The 18,898-nt window shown below is 41.9% G+C and overlaps 2 protein-coding genes across 2 annotated transcripts; one reads left to right on the top strand and one right to left on the bottom strand.

Moving 5' to 3' along the window:
* Positions 1–524: 524 nt before the first annotated feature.
* LOC103439847 (dihydrofolate synthetase) lies at positions 525–4,268 on the bottom strand. Its single transcript, XM_008378468.4, has 10 exons — positions 3,832–4,268; positions 3,465–3,562; positions 3,205–3,355; positions 2,800–2,862; positions 2,525–2,686; positions 2,001–2,192; positions 1,819–1,918; positions 1,493–1,624; positions 1,193–1,324; positions 525–1,054 (listed from the first exon to the last, which is right to left on the bottom strand). Exons 1-10 carry the CDS (start codon positions 4,117–4,119, stop codon positions 705–707), a joined length of 1,668 nt encoding a protein of 555 aa, XP_008376690.3. The 5' UTR covers positions 4,120–4,268; the 3' UTR covers positions 525–704.
* Positions 4,269–5,279: 1,011 nt separating this feature from the next.
* Positions 5,280–16,367, top strand: LOC103439846 (uncharacterized). The gene is made up of 4 exons (XM_008378467.4): positions 5,280–5,446; positions 5,554–6,271; positions 6,786–7,821; positions 15,961–16,367. Exons 2-4 carry the CDS (start codon positions 5,596–5,598, stop codon positions 16,145–16,147), a joined length of 1,899 nt encoding a protein of 632 aa, XP_008376689.2. The 5' UTR covers positions 5,280–5,446; positions 5,554–5,595; the 3' UTR covers positions 16,148–16,367.
* Positions 16,368–18,898: the final 2,531 nt, after the last annotated feature.

The raw sequence follows: 18,898 nt of genomic DNA, 5'->3' as shown, positions 1-18,898 counted from the left end.
CCTTCTTTTCATCCTTTTTTTGGAGAAAAACAAAAAGAAAGAAACGTTGAGACCAACCATAAAGCTTCTTAAAAGTAAAGAGCAATTGAAGCGGCAATTCCTTCCGGTAGAAGTTACCATTTGATTAGGTAGAGATGATATAGGACGAAATTCACGTCAAAATACACATTGTTACAAATTTACTCATATTATAAATCTAATAAGCTATTTATTAATGTTATGCCCTAAGTTGATGAAATATCTACTATGTCAGTCATCTATATTATAACAATTAGGAGCGACGCATGACTCTCATAACAAATTTCCAATATCAAATGTTTATATGATTATATCTACTCGAAAGACTATATATTAGTAGGATTTTCCTAATCCTCCCTTCCCAAAAAGAAGAACGTGAAAGTCTTTTTTCTTTCTGCAAGAACCAGGAGATTAGATACAGCCGTAAGAAGATTGAAGAGTCGTGCCCGTTTCTTATGTTTTTTTGTTTTTTTTTTTTTGTTTTGTTTTGTTTATGCACCGTGATCTGCATTTGCCAAAATACATTTATATGTAAAATTGTTACATGCTCAATGACATACCTCACAAGCACGTCCTAACGTTCAAGTTTGTTAACACAGAGGTGACAAGGAACTGGATTCTTAAACGAGAAATCCTAGCTCCAGTCTGGGAAGATGGAAAGGCAGGATTAAAAATAAAATTGCAGGTTAATCATGAAGGGTAGCTAACACCAGTGAAACAATATGTAAGGAACCAGCAATTACAACAATTTGCAACCGGTCCCCCGTTCTTCCTTTGATAATCTGATTTGTTATCTTCAGGGAAGCCTGAAACGAACCCTCAGTGGACAAAATCGGTTTATTTCCTGACTTGCTTATGCAAAGTAATTGATCCATAGTTGAGTTTTGGTGTTCAGGCATTTCGTCGTGAAGAATATCTGTTTCCAATTCTTGTGAAGCTTGGATCCAGCAATCTCTTAACGATGAGGCTGCAGTTGTGCGAGATGTTGCCCCAGCGATGTTAGCTTCGGTCAGAACAACACCCTCTACATGCCCACCTAGAAAATGAAACAATGCGGTCAGATCTCCCATCTTTCCCACGCCCACGCCCCAACATTGAAACATTACAACCGGGGAATATTATAGAATAAGTAATAATACAATCCTAGTAATTGAGTAACGAGTCCCGAATGTACCTGACAGGCACTCTTTTGCAAAACCTAGATGATCTTTGTCACTAGCCATTGCAACCACAAGAGTCAGTCCTGCCTCTGGAAATGTCATCTTTACAGTGTCCATCAGCGCTCTAGCAGACTCTTTGGTGTGGGCTGAAAAATCACTCCCAGCAGGTATTTAGTATTGTAGTCACACAATGGTAGGAATAAATAAGAAAACCCTAGCGGAAACCATAAAATTAGAGTTCATGTTAGAAATCAGCGCTACTAAGTTACAATTTACAAAGAGGGAGGGAAAATAAGAATAAAGGAATATCATACCTCCATCAAGCAATATTGTTGTCCCAGATAATCCTAATGCCTGAGCTTCTTTTGATGTAAGAAACTGACTTCTTCCAAACAATCTTGTTTGCTCTAAACCAGTTCTAATGGATCCGTCTGAAATTCTCCATCCTGAAGTGAACATAGAAGCATTAGGGTAGAGATCTAAAGGAAGAAGGGCCTGCTCAATAAAACATGGTATTCAACCCATTATGTTCAATAACCGTGAAGTGGCTCTGGCATTATGTAACATAGATAAACCTACTGGTTTCCAATATGAGAACATTATAGTCCAACAGAAGATTATATAAAAGTAACCCCCTCACCTAAGTTGCGGAGACATAGTGCTGCACAAGTAGCAGTTGCTGCATTCTGAAGTTGGTGAGTTCCAAGCATGTATAGTTTCACATCCAATAGCTCAATGAACTGCAAGGAACCCCACAATTATAAGTTCTTCACAGAATCTTGGAAATAAAACCCAATAGAACCTAATGCCTCGAATGCATACCAGCTTTAAGTCCCTTTCAACTCGTATGACTATATCACAAGATTGGAAAGGTCTGCCATTGAGCATGCTAACACCATTTATCTTACTTTTATTTCCAGTATCAGATGCTAATACTACAGGGGAACTCATCAACAATGCTTTATCACGAAGAATTTGTTCAATATGTGGGAGGAATGGACCACCCAGAACCACCTAAAAATTTATATAACCAGTTAGAGTCATAATAATTAACAAATTTCAATACCACAATCATGATGAAAAATGAAGTAGCAACGGCAGTCCTGATGTCTGATATGGCAATTTGAACATGAGAATGAGAAAACAGGCAGCATGTAACTACTATCATTCTACAAAATCTACCTAGGAATCCCCATGGTTGACCATCGAATAACCTAACATTTATTTATTTGTTTATTAATATGTGTAGAAGCAAATGGGAGAAAGAGTTGGAAAAATGGAAAACAATGCAAGAAGACTTTTAGCTTAATTGTGCGGACGAAATCTCCAAGGCAGAACCACCTAACTGGACAGCCATGTTTAATGATTCCAGACTTCGCCATTGCAATGCTTTCCAAAGAACCCCCAAGTGCAGCCAAATGCTCCTCACCTATCGTAGTAATGACCGATGCAGCAAGTTCAGAGCTACAAATGACATTAGTTGCATCACGTGCGCCCCCCAACCCAGCCTGTTCATTTGAATTAAGTAAAGTCAGTACAATCATAGTATTTTGGTTTTATAGTATGTGCATGAATAAGATGAAATTATGTGGAAAAGACGTTAGAAGGAGAAGTGAATAACCTCAATAACTGCTATGTCAACATTCTCTTGAGCAAACAATGTGAATGCCAAAGCAGTGAGAACCTAACAAATTCCAATCAGTTAGCCCCATATATGAAAAGTACACAGAGCATCAGTGCATATACAAACAGCACTGTATATGAAAAGTACACATATAGCAAAACAAAGTGATAACAATTAGCATTAAAAGATGCCCAGATGCTACAACAGAAACTGCTGAATGGAGAAAACATAATCTGGTGAATTCATCTACATGCTTCTTCCCAAGACTTCAAAACATAAATTCTCATTGATTAAAGCAGAAAATGATGAGTTTTTGAGAGCTATACAGCTTCTCAACCGTGTTGAAATCTTTTTCTGTATCTAATCAAAACACAACCAACAAATTTATACACAAGTGGATACCTCAAAATGACTTGTACGCCCATTTTCAACTTCTATTGCATGATCCAGAATCTTCTTAACCCTATCAAAAAGAGAACTCAACGCCTTCGCTGACACCGGTTCAGCAAACCTGCCCACTGATATACGTTCCCTTATAGTTTGAATGTGCGGGCTGTAGACATAAACAAAGTCTCTTCTCAACAAAAGGATAATAAAAATTCAGAGGAAGTTCGAAACATAAAGTAAAATGACAGATATTGAAACAAACCAATAAGCCACACCTAGTATAACAACCAACAGAATAACCTTCTGCCCTCAACATGTTGGAGAGAAATGCAGCGGTTGATCCTTTCCCCTTCGTCCCGGCAATGTGAACCGCCTATAATTGCTGTCATGCTAGTTAATTACGCTTGTTCCCAAGCTCAGACAAATAACCACATCAAAAACAAGATCATGAAAATTGGGAAAAAAACAAAAATGTCTGCTAACTTATGTCATGCATAAATTTCACTTCATGGATCTTAAAAAAAGTGGAAAAGCACTTTCCACAAATAAACACAAAAAGTCTCTCACTTTCAATGTCAAATTTCGCAACTTTCTCACTAAACAAACAGAACACAAGCATTGAAATAGAGTTAGAATTCGAACCTTGAACTTGGAGTGAGGATTACCCAGTAGCTCCAGCAACCGTCGCATCCGACCCAGATCGAACCCGTCTTCCGAATCCGTACCCGCGTCTTTGGGTACGCCCAATTTCTCGTAGTTCTTCAGAGAATCCATGTATTCCAGCAATCCCTTCAGCTCCGAGTCCTCTGAGCGCGTGCAAAAGCATCGTTCGGGCCCCACATTTCGCAGAAGCCCAACTCCAATAGAGGAAATTAGGGTTTTCCTGCGAGTAGGGATGGAGTATTGTCTGAGATGTTGGAAAAGTTTCATTCTTTCTAGTTTTCCGTTTGTTTCTCGGGAAAAAAAAAGTGATGGAAAACCCGCTCAGTTGAGGGAAATTCATCGCCTCGCACAGTCGCAAGAGAAAATTTCCCAAAACGCACAGTTTGCTTAATTGTATTTTGGTCCCGAACTACTACAGAAATTTAATTTTGGACCATGAATTATGAGTATTTAAAATTTTTAATTTGAATTTGACAAACTATGAAATACTGGCCTTTCAAGAATTTTTGTCACACTACACAGTCAAGGACGGAGCCACCATGGGCCTAGGGGGGCGGATGCCCCCACTGAGATTTTTCTGACGTTGGGATGCTGCTCAAATTGAGTTGGGTTTGCAGCAGCAGAGCCCCCACTGAACTGATCTGGTTATGCTCTCTGACCTGGTTCTGCAGAAGTTCTGGCTTTGTTGTTTGAGGATGCCCCCATTCACACAAAGTTCTGGCTTCGTCCCTGTACACAGTACACTTGCTTGAAAATGACATTTTTATTTCAAGTAGTATATTGTCTTAGAACTCATTTGAATGTGCTTTTAAAATAACTGAAAACGCTTTTGGTGAAAATATTTTTGGAAACAATCCTTAGTGAAAATACTAGTAAATCTTGAAAAAGCACTTAAAGTGTCTTAAAAGCATATCCAAACGAGTTATGTGCTTCTTGTAGAAAGCACTTTAATTGCTTTTGAAATCCAAAAATATTTTCTCTAAAAGCGCTTTCAATCATTTTAAAAACACATCTAAACGAGCCCATAGTGTTTAGGTTTTGCTTTTTAACTGACTGAATCCTTAATTCAAACGTGTCTCCCTTCCCTTAATATAAATCAGTACACAATATCGTTTATATTTTAAAGAAATGATATTTTCGCATTGTTTCTCAATTTAGTTGGATCTATGTGTTCTGCTTTCACATTTCGTCACGACACTTTCTTTTGTCAAAGGTTAGAGTATTTATGGACAAGTTTGAAAGTGCTTTTAAATAATTTAGTGAAATCATTTCTTGAGATGACAATACCCTACAAATTATGTAAAATTCAGATCTTGACAAAAAACAATACTTTTTCAATTTAAAGACCAAACCTACAATTAAGTCATACTCCAAGGACCCATGCTGCAATTATTTCTGTTTATAAGGAAAACTAACAGTTGACAGTTATACACGTGGCGACCATTCCGCGCCTCCATCTCCTTGCGTTTCAGTTATTGTGTATTTGCGACGCTTCCCCTCTCACACACACCGTTTGCAGCAGCAGTAAAACCCTAATCGAGCATCTGCTCCAAATCGCCGGATTCTGACGCTGCCGTTCTAATTGCTTCTGCAAGTGAGTTCATATTTCTTGAAAGAACGGAGCTTTTGGTTTAATTTTTGCCCCTAAATCTTCAATTTCTGAACGCTGCAATTTTTTTTATGTTTTTTTTTGTAATTCAGGTATTTGTTAATGGGAGAACTGGTGAGGTGATTTCTGAAATTATGGAGGTAATGGAATGTGAAGATGTCGCCGGTGTCCGTTGTCGAAAGGGGTTGGATGGGTGCGGGGATAGTGAACTGGAGAACAGGAGCAAGAGAGCTGAGGAGAGGTGTGTGGAGTTAGAGTTGGAGATTGTAAAGAGAGATTGTGAGCATGCAGCTCTGGAGGCCGAGTTTCGGGCATTGGGGCGCGAAAAGATTGCGATGGAAGAAGAGATCAAGGCTTTGAGGAGGGAGAGTGGTGGGGATGAAAAGAAGAAAAATCGTGGGGGAGAAAAAGGGGAGGGAATTGGTGATCTGACGGAGGAGAACGGGGAGGAAGACAAGGTCTTTCAGCTTATGGTTGAGATTAAAGTATTGGAGTGTGAGAAGAAAAAGGCTGAAAGCGAGGTTGAGGCTTGGAAGCAAAAGTTCAAGGAACTGGAATTGTTGGTCTTGAAAGGCGGGGAATTGCCGTTGGATGGACGGATGAAGGTGGCAGGGGTGGGATCGCTAAATGTGGATTCTCTTGAAGACAGCGGGACCGTGCAGTTGAATAAAAGGATTAAACTTGACGATGAATTGCAAGTTGAAAGTGGCTTGGAGTATTCCAGAGACAAAGATATGGCCGTGGATCGGGTGGATGTTGGCTCTACACGTCTCCCCCTCGGTAAAGAGATCGGAAATTTGCAGTCAGCAGGTATGAAGTAAATTACATTGCTCACCTATATACTATGGTAATTTAGCATCTACATTAGTCTGTGGTTCTGCTACCTTCCTTGAATAAATAGTTTGACGAAATTAATGTATCGGTATTCAAGCTGTGAATGAATAAGAGCAAATTTTTATCCAAATTTCCGAATTAATACGGTCATTAGCCGCACAAAAGTGCTCGTATTGGTTTAGTTTGACTCATATAACTGCTTTGAAGTGCTTCACCCGTAGCATCTCCTCCGTGAGCCACTCTTCTGATCTGCATTCAAGGGATACTTAGTACAATGTTTAATTCCAATCCTAAGTGAATGCAACTTTTGTATGTCTTTCCTATAAAGAAAATAAATTTTTTTGCATGTCTTACCAACGCGATGCATTTATTTTCCTTGACGAAAATTCACATTACACTACTATAGTCTGTATATGATTTCACGTTTCTTAAACGAATGTAATTATTCTCTACACGACTATATGTAACAGTAGGTTTCAATCTATGGCAGGCACTCCGCGCAATGACACGCCATGTAAGCATTGGGATGGTAAAGGTGTCTCTGTGGAGTCTGATATGAAATATTATACCAGCAGACAAGCTAGGAAACGGTTGGAATTCGACAAAGAGGGGAGTCCTTGCAAGAAGATGGCTCCATCTACGCCTGGCGGTGGCATGCCTTCTTCTCTCACTGTCGTCAATATTAGTGATAGTGATGATGAACTTTTGCCTGCGAATAATCAGGAAAGCAGAAAGGTCTGCATTTCGTCGGGTTCAGTATTAGGAGAAACTGGGGGTTGTGAAAAAGATATGACTACGAAAAAATGTGCTGAGGAAGATGCTGATAATATCAATGAGGGCCTGCTTGCCTCAAAACCCAAGAGAAAGCGTGCTCTTAATATTGTTACCAGTGACTCTGAAAATAGTGATGATGATATTCCTATCGGACAACTCAAGAAAAGGCATCTTAAGGAAATTATACATGACAAAGTAGGATGTGATCTCAATGACAGCTCAGTGACTGCTACTGTTTCTGAGGTTGACAATGCCATGGGTACTGTTAGTCCTCCCAGGCGGCGTCTCATTAGGTTGAGAAAATGTGGGGAAAGAGGTGGGGCACAAAAAGACTATTCATATTCAACTCAGACAAGTGAAACTAAATATGATCGAGAAAATCTGGCAAACGAGGATGTTGAAGATGATGATGCGGAAGAGGGTGGGACGGAAAGTGAAGGTGAAAGCTTGGGTGGGTTTATTGTTGAAGATGATTCTGATGTTTCTGATGGTCATGATGCTTCTACAAAGTCAGAAGGTTCCTCAGATGATGATGTGGACTTTGATGAGATTCTGTCGAAATTTCAGAGGAACAAAGATCAGAAATCAAAGTGGGAATTTGAGGCAGACATGCTTTCTGCATTTGGTAAGGATCCAGAGCTGTGCATGAAAGCTGTATGTGCTCTTTATCGACAGCAGACTTCTGAAGAACAGTATACCAAGGGATCATTGTGCACCAATAGTCGTGGCTTTAGCAAGTTCGATGCTCTCAAGTAAGAATTTGAATTTGTGATTTATGCGATATTAGGATTTAACTTAATTGTTTCTACACTCTACTTGGCCGGTCCCAAGCCCGGATAAAGGAGGAGGGGGAGGGCGTCAGGTAGTCGACAGCCGGCACTCCATGATCACGTCGAATCCTTATGAAAATGAATCCAGAACAAAATCGCGCTAAAGCTAGGGCGTCACCCGTAAGTGGCGCGCTGTGTGGCCTGAGCACAGTGATAAGTGAGCAAGGGTCGCTGTATCTCCATCGGCACCCGGATGCAGTGTTAAATGAGCAAGGGGGCCATAGAAACTTCTTTTCGAACGACTCCACTCAAAGTTGTTTGGGAGCATATGCTCCTATCAACTTTACCCGGGACACACAAAAGAAGTACTTTGATCCTATTAGACGGGGGAGGGTGAAGAAGCTAGGACAGAAGGGTAGAGTTCAAGAGAGCAAAATGCGTTTAGGAACGTGGAATATAGGAACCTTAACGGGAAAATCTATGGAAGTAGTGGAAGTTATGGTGAGGAGAAGGATAAATATTATGTGCCTACAAGAAACTAAGTGGGTTGGTAGTAAGGCAAAGGATCTAGAAAACTCAGGGTTTAAACTTTGGTATTCGGGCACAAATAGAACGAGAAACGGTGTTGGCATCATCGTGGACAAGACCTTGGTACAAGATGTTGTAGATGTCAAGAGGGTAGGAGATAGAATCATGGCAATCAAGATTGTAATAGGACAAGAACTTATCAATGTGATTAGTGCGTACGCACCTCAAGTAGGGTTGGATACGAGTTCGAAGGAGAAATTTTGGGAAGATCTTGGAGACTTGGTGCAAGGAATTGCTCAGACGGAGAAGTTATTTATAGGAGGAGATTTAAATGGACACGTGGGCAGGGAGACAGGCAACTATGGAGGTTTTCATGGTGGCCATGGTTTTGGGGAGAGAAACGAGGATGGGGAAGCTATCTTGGATTTTGCAATGGCATATGATCTCTTCTTAGCCAACACCTTCTTTAAGAAGAGAGAAGAACATGTGATCACCTACAAGAGTGGGTCGTCAAAAACACAAATAGATTTTCTTCTAATGAGGAAATGGGATCGTATAACTTGTAAGGATTGCAAAGTTATACCAGGAGAGAGCGTGGCTAATCAACATCGCTTGTTGGTGATGGATGTACATATCAAAAGAGTAAGACAAAAGAACAAGACTTGGAAGTGCCCAAGGACTAGATGGTGGAATCTAAAAGAAGAAAAACAAGCCATTTTCAAAGAGAAGGTAATCACCCAATGTGTGTGGAATAGAGAGGGGGAAGCTAGCCAAATGTGGGATTCCATGGCTAGTTGTATCCGAAAAGTAGCAAAAGAGGTATTAGGAGAGTCCAAGGGCTTTGCCCCACACCAAAAGGAATCTTGGTGGTGGAATGAGGAGGTACAAACAAAGGTGAAGGCTAAGAAGGAATGTTGTAAAGCCTTATACAAGGAGAGGACTGATGAAAATGGTGAAAGGTATAGAAAAGCGAAGCAAGAGGCGAAGAAAGCTGTCAGAGAAGCTAAGTTAGCGGCTTACGACGATATGTATAAACGACTAGATACCAAAGAAGGAGAGTTGGATATCTATAAACTATCTAGAGCAAGGGAAAAGAAGACAAGGGACCTAAACCAAGTGAGGTGCATCAAGGATGAGGATGGAAAGGTTCTTGCTACAGAGAACGCGGTTAAAGACAGATGGAGAGGTTATTTTCATAATCTTTTCAATGAAGGACATGAAATGAGTGCTTCTTTAGGGGAGTTGAGTAACTCAGAAGAGTGTAGAAACTACTCTTTTTATCGTCGAATCCGGAAGGAAGAAGTGGTTGTAGCTTTGAAGAAGATGAAGCATAAAAAAAGCAATAGGCCCAGACGATATACCAATCGAAGTGTGGAAACTTTTGGGAGAGACAGGTATAACATGGCTCACTGACCTTTTCAATAGGATTTTGAAAACGAAGAAGATGCCAAATGAGTGGCGAATGAGCACTTTGGTGCCTATCTACAAGAATAAGGGCGACGTACAAAATTGCATGAACTATAGGGGTATTAAGCTAATGAGTCATACAATGAAGCTCTGGGAGAGAGTCATTGAGCATAGATTGAGGCAAGAGACACGGGTTTCGGACAACCAATTCGGGTTCATGCCAGGGCGCTCAACCATGGAGGCAATCTATCTCTTACGAAGATTGATGGAAAGATATAGAGATGGGAAAAAGGATTTACACATGGTCTTTATAGATTTGGAAAAAGCGTATGATAGGGTCCCAAGAGACATTCTTTGGAGGATTTTAGAGAAGAAAGGAGTACGAGTAGCATATATCCAAGCTATAAAGGATATGTATGAAGGAGCAAAGACTGCCGTAAGAACTCATGAAGGACAAACCGAAAGCTTTCCCATAACTGTAGGATTACATCAAGGCTCATCCTTAAGTCCTTATCTTTTTGCGTTGGTAATGGATGAGTTAACACGACATATTCAAGATGATATTCCTTGGTGTATGCTTTTCGCAGACGATATAGTGTTGATAGATGAAACTCAGGAAGGGGTAAATGCAAAGCTTAACCTTTGGAGAGAAGTGTTGGAATCTAAAGGTCTTCGCCTAAGCCGATCAAAGACAGAATATATGGAGTGCAAGTTCAGTGCAAATGGAGGCCAAAACGAGTTAGGGGTGAGGATCGGAGATCAAGAAATACCAAAGAGCGACCGTTTTCGTTACCTAGGATCTATCTTGCAAAAGAACGGAGAATTAGATGGAGATCTCAACCATAGAATACAAGCTGGATGGATGAAGTGGAAGAGTGCATCCGGCGTGTTGTGTGACCGCCGTATGCCACTGAAGCTCAAGGGAAAATTTTATAGGACGGCAATAAGGCCGGCGATGCTGTATGGCACAGAATGTTGGGCGGTGAAACATCAACACGTACACAAAATGGGTGTAGCGGAGATGAGGATGCTTCGTTGGATGTGTGGGCACACGAGAAAGGATAAGATTAGGAATGAGGATATCCGGGGTAAAGTAGGAGTAGTCGAAATTGAAGGAAAGATGAGAGAAAATCGGTTACGGTGGTTTGGACATGTGCAAAGAAGGCCTACTGACGTTCCGATTAGAAGATGCGACTATGGGACAGAGGTTCAGGGCCGAAGGGGTAGAGGAAGACCTAGGAAAACTTTGGAAGAGACTCTAAGAAAAGACTTAGAGTACTTGGATCTAACGAAGGACATGACACAGGATCGAGCACAATGGCGTTCTAAGATTCATATAGCCGATCCCACTCAGTGACTTGGATTTTCCAAGTCTCCAACCGAGAAGTTTTCCTCATTCGGGAAATTAAGAGAACACTACCCCAACCTACATGCTCCACTCAGAAAGCTTCAACATACAAGCTTTAACAAAAGAAAATTCAAAGAACTCAGCGAAGAAGGCTTTGGTGTATTTAACACAATACGTTGAAATGAAGGAAAGCTTATTTATTGATATCCCCGATAAGCTACAAATATGTACATATACATGAGTCAAAATAAGCACACAAGAGGGAGCCTTCACAAAGGTTGCTTAGGAGAAGTCTCAGCAGTCGGTAGAGCCCCAGAAAGAGAAGGCACCGGAGGGGGATCATTTGGAGCCTCAGTACTGGACAGAACCCTAGAAGGAGGAGGCATCAGAGGTTGATCATTTGGAGCTTCATTACGCGGTACAGCCCCAGAAGACGAAGGCAATAAATGCCTTTGGAACAAACCCACAAATCTCTGATGATCAAGTAAAACCTGACCATCAGTTTCCTTCATCTGGTCAAGCTTCCTCTTCATGTTTGTAGCATAGTCATGTGCGAGCCGGTGCAACTGTTTATTCTCATGCTTGAGCCCTCTAATCTCCTGTTTGAGACTCATCACTTCAGCCGCCAATGATTCAGCTTGGCGGGTTCGAGCAAATAGGCGTTGGGCCATATTAGACACAGAACCTGCACACTGAACACTGAGAGCCAGCGAATCCTTAACAGCTAACTCATCAGACCGTTTGGAAAGTAGTCTGTTATCTTTGGGAGTGAGAAGGTTCCTGGCCACCACCGCAGCGGTCATATCATTCTTCATCACGGAATCCCCAACGGTAAGAGGACCAGTAGGGGAGACGAAGGATGGGCGCCATATGTTGTCTGGAGAAGGCGGGGCTGCCTCTTCAACAAGGTTCAAGTCAAAACGACGGTCGGAGGGGCCAGACATTTTCAAAGGTGTTGAAGAGAGAAGAGGTCGGACAAATCAAGATCTTAGAAGTGCAAGAATGAAGCTTCTACTGGTGGAGATTCAAGTGTGCTTTGGAACTTAATGCCAGCCCCTATAAAAATCTGCACTCGACGAAGCTTCAGAAATCGAAGAGGCGCCTGCTCAGAAATCGAAGAGGCGTTTGCTTTCTCAAAAGCTGGGCTGCTTAGAGATCACGATGGTTGATCTCAGAAATCGAAGAGGCGTTTGCTTTCTCAAAAGTTGGGCTGCTCAAAGACCACGAAGGCCGATCTCAAAAATCGAAGAGGCGCTCGCTTTCTCAAAAGCTGGGCTCCCCAGAGACCACGAGGGCCGATATCAGAAATCGAAGAGGCACCTACTTTTCCAGCCTTTTCCAGCCTTGTCAGCACCTGTCACACGCACACTCAGTTTTGCGGAAATTATGGGCATTCTGTCAAAGACTTCTGGGGAAGTAGAAAACACATGAATCTTACTGTTCAATCACCCACTTCCCACACGCAACAATAGCTCATGGGTACCACAGATAACTTTGCCAAAGTTCTCTGCCAAAGTTGAGCACGTGAAGCTTGCAGCTCCCACTACATCGCTCTGACCAAGAAGGGTAAAAGAATAGCAAAGAAACAGCACTAACAAAGTTTAGACCCATAAATTTTGAAGGTCTAGCTACCATATTATTACCCACAAGGGTAAAGGAACAGTACCACTGCTGGATAATTGGAAAGTCCCTGTGTGTCAACCTCTGTGCTTCGTGGCAAGGTAGACTAGCAAACATGCCCAACCTTTACTCACATTCGAGAAAACACTCCCAATAAGATTGCTTGCTCCAAAATCGAAGAGGCACCGTCCTCCGAATCTCGAGAGCCAGACTCCCAACATGACTACTTTCTTAAAAATCGAAGAGAAGGTAAAGGAACAGTACCATTGCTGGATAATTGGAAAGTCCCTGTGTGTCAACCTCTGTGCTTCGTGGCAAGGTAGACTAGCAAACATGCCCAACCTTTACTCACATTCGAGAAAACACTCCCAACAAGATTGCTTGCTCCAAAATCGAAGAGGCACCGCCCTCCGAATCTCGAGAGCCAGACTCCCAACATGATTACTTTCTCAAAAATCGAAGAGACACTGCTCCCCGAATCTCGAGAGCCAGACCCCCAGCATGATTGCTTTCTCAAAAATCGATGAGGCATCGTTCTCCGAATCAATCGAAGAGGCGCTCGCTTTCTCAAAAGCTGGGCTGCTCAGAGACCACGAGGGCCGATCTCAGAAATCGAAGAGGCACCTACTTTTCTAGCCTTGTCAACAGTACCACTGCTGGATAATTGGAAAGTCCCTGTGTGTCAACCTCTGTGCTTCGTGGCAAGGTGGACTAGCAAACATGCCCAACCTTTACTCACATTCGAGAAAACACTCCCAATAAGATTGCTTGCTCCAAAATCGAAGAGGCACCGTCCTCCGAATCTCGAGAGCCAGACTCCCAACATGACTACTTTCTCAAAATCGAAGAGAGGGTAAAGGAACAGTACCATTGCTGGATAATTGGAAAGTCCCTGTGTGTCAACCTTTGTGCTTCGTGGCAAGGTAGACTAGCAAACATGCCCAACCTTTACTCACATTCGAGACAACACTCCCAACAAGATTGCTTGCTCCAAAATCGAAGAGGCATCACCCTCCGAATCTCGAGAGCCAGACTCCCAACATGTTACTTCCTCAAAAATCGAAGAGACACTGCTCTCCGAATCTCGAGAGTCATACCCCCAGCATGATTGCTTTCTCAAAAATCGAAGAGGCATCGTTCTCCGAATCTCGAGAGCCAGATACCACAGACCACTTTTTCAAAGTGCTCTGACAGAGTTAAAACATGTGAAACTGGTAGCTCCCACTACCGTGCTATGACCAAGCAGGGTAAAGGAATAGCATTACTACTTGTTGTTAGGGAGACTCCTATATATGTCGACCTCCATCCCCAACGGACAGGCAGACCTGCAAAAATGCTCAACCCTTCATCATATCTGAGAGGGCACTCCCAACGAAGCCTTTCGAAATATTCAGCTTTCTTTCCCCCCGATAATACCTCTGCAAACAAGCTATACTAGAGCAAGAATATCTCATATCATCAGGGTTAAAAGCAAGAGTATCCCATATCATGCTTTTTCCCTGTCTTTTCTTTTGGCCTTGTTTTTACCTGCAAGACAAAGAGAAAGAGAGCAATCAGTCAGCACTTGGAATCAAGCTTCCAGCCAGGAACTGACTGCCTGGAACCCCTTACCTGATTACTTACCTGGCATTGCTCTCGAGTACTCATCTTCAACATCTTATGTTTCCAGGGAAGATTCCGCATCTGCTTGAGGAACAGATAGGGCAAGTGCGAAGGATACAAGGAAGCATGTGGAGACAAGCGTAACAGCACACGTGCCGATACATTCATTACTCTGTCAAAAGCAAAAGTATCCCATATCAGCAGGGTGGAACGTACTCTAGATTTGATGGACTTGTTTTGACCCTCAAATTCTTCAGTCGGCCTTATACTCTGGAGGAAACCAGAAAACCCTCCAGCTCAGTTCAAGAATAAGCCTGTGGAAAGTTACTTCTTCAAAAGCAAAAGTATCTCATATCATCTCTTCTCAATTTTCTTCTCTTTATCCTTCATGCTGCTGCAAGATGGGGAGAAGGTGAACAATCAGTCGGAGCTCTGATTGCTTACCTTGTCTGTCACCTCTTTCAGCAGACCCCCTAGCTCGGCGACTTGGGGGACTCCTACTACATGGTTTGTATCGCGCTTGACCAAGCCTGAAACTACAAGTAAGCTTCAAGTGAAATTGATACATTACCTTGTGCATCTCCACCAGTTAAAGATACCACCCCTGGATGGAGGAAGAGTACTTCCAGAGAAGATGCCACATCTACCTATGAGACAGATAAGGCAAGTCAAGACGACACCACACTCCGATACTTAGAAGTTTCGTGATTACGAGATCATTCTCCCACAATATTTCCTAAGGTCATTTGTACTAAATCATTCACTTGTACTCACTAAATGAGAGCTTGAACCTATGTACTTGTGTAAACCCTTCACAATTAATGAGAACTCTTCTATTCCGTGGACGTAGCCAATCTGGGTGAACCACGTACATCTTGTGTTTGCTTTCCTATCTCTATCCATTTATATACTTATCCACACTAATGACCGGAGCAATCTAGCGAAGATCACAAAAAGCGATCGTTTTCGCTACCTAGGATCTATCTTGCAAGAGAACGGAGAATTAGATGGAGATCTCAACCATAGAATACGAGCTGGATGGAAAGAGTGCATCCGGCGTGTTGTGTGACCGTCGTAGGCCACTGAAGCTCAAGGGAAAATTTTATAGGACGGCAATAAGGCTAGCGATGTTGTATGGCACAGAATGTTGGGTGGTGAAGCATCAACACGTACACAAAATGGGTGTAGCGGAGATGAGGATGCTTCGTGGGATGTGTGGGCACACGAGAAAGGATAAGATTGGGAATGAGGATATCCGAGGTAAAGTAGGAGTAGCCGAAATTGTAGGAAAGATGAGAGAAAATCGGCTCCGGTGATTTTGAACATGTGCAAAGAAGGCCGACTGACGCTCCGGTTCGAAGATGTGACTACGGGACAGAGGTTCAGGGCCGAAGGGGTAGAGGAAGACCTATGACAACTTTGGAAGAGACTCTAAGAAAAGACTTAGAGTACTTGGATCTAACGGAGGACATGACACAAAACCGAGCGCAATGGCGTTCTAGGATTCATATAGCCGACCCCACTTAGTGGGAAAAGGCTTTGTTGTTGTTGTTTCTACACTCTACTTGTTTCTTCAATTATATTGCTGCTGATTTTCTGTTCTCCCCATTTTACAGGGGATCTTTATTGGCTGAGTTTCTCACTAATGGAGACCCGAACGGAGATCTCAAGAGAACTGTGAAGGAGTTGCAGGCATATGACCCAAAAGGCATTGAAACGTGTAGGACATTGGCGAGTCGTTACTCTAAGCAACTGTTCGAGATCTACAAGAACAAAGAGGATCCTCTCTTTCTACCATTTTGATGGGAGATATTACTAGTCCAGATCCTCTGCCAGAAGTACTTCCAGGGTTTCCAAATGCTTGTAAACATCTTTGTCCTTTTGGTTTCAATTTATCATGGTTGTATTTGTATATAACATCTAATTAGGAACATCTGAAAGATTAGGTCACTTATGTTTTTAACGTCGGATGTTTTGTGTCCACGTCTGCATTTACCTAAATCAATTCAGAAATGTAATTGTCTCTCGAGGGATTCATCCGTTGGGCAGCTCTCTCGCATAAGGACTTGCATGAAAGGGGGACGCAAATGCGGCGATGTCCAACTTGTCTACATGGCCTTGTATGATTTGTTCGACAAATCAATACCTCCACGTTTCATCTAAATCTCACCCCCCCCCCTTGCACGAGAATTTGCACGAAGAGGCAGCGTGAAGGTGGCGATGTCCCAAACCTAGCATTCGTCATCATGTGTTTAACTTTGATCTTTTCATGTATAATCGGTTTGAAACACTGACACTTCGAATTTTTTGTTTCATGTAAATTTCTCCTCTTACCAAGTTGAGACCAAAATACAAAAAATCTCATGATCTATAAAATTTTGGTCCGCCACATTAGCATCGGATCCTCGTTGTGAGGATCCCGATGATCCTTCAATTACGTTCGTTCATCGTATATCGTGCAGTAAAAAATCATTATAAATATTTTATTTAAAATTGAATATAAACAGTACCTGATGAAAATTGGCCGCACAATATACAATGAACGGACGTGATTGAAGGATTTCTGAGATCATAGGAGAGGATCCTCATTAACCTTTTCCCCTTTGTTTGTGTGCACCTGCGTCACAACATGCTTGTCACAAAAAACCTCGTGTGAGATGGGCGGCTGCCACGTAGCAGACAAGCCCTTGGAAATATGGAAAACGAGATTGTAGTTGGTGACCAGATGTAACTACTCCAACAACTCATTAGATCTTGCTCCTTGCCTTTATTTTAAAAAATAAAAAATAAAAATCAATCAGTGGTTTTACTACGACAATTTATTCCTTTATGGTTGAAAAGACTAACGTTCATTTCAGCTTTTTTATGTCGATCATCGTATTATTCACTAACGTCATAAATCGAATTCAAGATATACCGTGTAATATGAACTTCAAATTTGCCCCTAACTACTCGACCACTTCGTGATAACTTTGCTCCTTGCCTTAGTCACTAATAAATTTTCCAAGAAAATGAACCGTTATGAATATTAAATTAGGGTTCCACCATTGGCCCTTCTCCTTATAAAAGGCCACCTATTATGTATGTCATAATCCCGTACGATATGGAGTCATCAGTTACTAGTTTTCAAGTGGGCAGAAGAGGAAGAGCAGAGCAAAAGGCGGAGAAATCTGGTGTGTTCTTTAAAATGCCATTGCACTATCCAACGTATTCCAAATCCGACTACGAAACCATGCCGGAAGGGAAGCTCGACCGCCTTCTGTCGGAATACGGTCTTCCGGTTGTCGGAAGTGTGGAGAAGAAGAGGAAGTTTGCCATGGGAGCTATCCTTTGGCCTCGTTAAGTTAGTAGGTAGCTAGTTCTTGCCAGCTTCCACAGCATTAATAAAATTAAGGGTCTAGCAAGCTAGCTAAACTTGTCTCTTTTGTTTTCTCTGTCTTGTGAGACTTGAAACATGTATCTAGTTAAGCTAGCTGATGATCTCTGATAATGTAGTGTGTTTTATATATGCTTCTGCTGGTTACTGGCTATCTCTCGACCTATTCGGCTACTCTGCAATGCTTAATTTGATTGCTTTCATCTCCAACACGATGTTCATGATTTTTCAGTGCTCATCTTTCAGGATACAATAAGCTTCTGCTCTTGTGACAGTAGCACTCCAAACTACAAGAACCTACATCGTTTCTAATACATCCGTTTTATAGGGTAGCAAATAAAGGGCAGGAGAAGTGTGAGGTTATTATGTACTAATTGGTGAGACTAAAATAACCAAAATACGAGTATCGCTTACGACTGATCATATAATACATATGTTCGAATCCAAGAGTTTCTCATTCGAATGGCAAGTACTCTAGCAAAAACATTATTAGAAATCAATATAGCTGGGCAAACGTAATACAGTCTGTCTCAAAATTATCAAACGCCAAATCTGAACACACAATCAATCACGTTTTAAATTTAGCAAGATTATTAAGGAAAAATGGAAATGAAGGGTAGCATGGGTAGGTGGGTCCCTACAGATGCGGGTAGGCCCCACACTTCGCCATGCATGCACAATATTTGGCTATAAAAGCAGAACGTTGTTGATCCAGAATCTTCCTACCCTTGGGCCTCCTTTTAAGCCATTTGATTAGTCTCTTAATTTATTTGTTAATCGTGATTAGCTATTCTCTCTCCCTCTCTCTCTCTCTCTGTAGGTTAACGTTATTGTTGATCTCTTCTTGTTTGCAGGAGGTGATCTTCAAACGTTAAACAAAGAGAAGAGGAAAGGGAGAAAAAATGGCGGCCATGAACTCATCATCTTTTGGTGTGGTTGCAATTATTGCCACCTTTTACGCTATCGTTCTGCCCGTGGCTCGTGCGACCAGCTTGGCTCCTGCACCGGCACCGGCACCGGCACCGACATCGGTTTCGGCATTAACAAGCGATGGTAACCTCTCTTACATTTCTCTCTTCGCATTGGTAACGATGACATGTTTGTGTTATGTTTAATTTATTTTTAGTTTTTTTCATTGATCCCATTTTTAACAAAAGCTTTTTGGATTGCTTTTTGGT

Source organism: Malus domestica, chromosome 07 (assembly GCF_042453785.1).
Source record: "Malus domestica chromosome 07, GDT2T_hap1".
In the NCBI taxonomy this organism is placed as follows: domain Eukaryota; kingdom Viridiplantae; phylum Streptophyta; class Magnoliopsida; order Rosales; family Rosaceae; genus Malus; species Malus domestica.
Note: the sequence above shows the minus strand (reverse complement) of the source record. Positions and strands in the feature narration are given on the sequence as shown.

Excerpts from the sequence above, each read along its gene's own strand:
- LOC103439846 (XM_008378467.4), top strand. The coding sequence starts at position 5,596 with ATGGAGGTAATGGAATGTGAAGATGTCGCCGGTGTCCGTTGTCGAAAG. Across the intron at positions 6,272-6,785 it reads CGGAAATTTGCAGTCAGCAG|GCACTCCGCGCAATGACACG; the intron begins GTATGAAGTAAA and ends AATCTATGGCAG. Across the intron at positions 7,822-15,960 it reads AGCAAGTTCGATGCTCTCAA|GGGATCTTTATTGGCTGAGT; the intron begins GTAAGAATTTGA and ends CCCATTTTACAG.
- LOC103439847 (XM_008378468.4), bottom strand. The coding sequence starts at position 4,119 with ATGAAACTTTTCCAACATCTCAGACAATACTCCATCCCTACTCGCAGG. Across the intron at positions 3,356-3,464 it reads TCTGTTGGTTGTTATACTAG|CCCGCACATTCAAACTATAA; the intron begins GTGTGGCTTATT and ends TTATGTCTACAG. Across the intron at positions 1,325-1,492 it reads AACAATATTGCTTGATGGAG|CCCACACCAAAGAGTCTGCT; the intron begins GTATGATATTCC and ends GTGATTTTTCAG.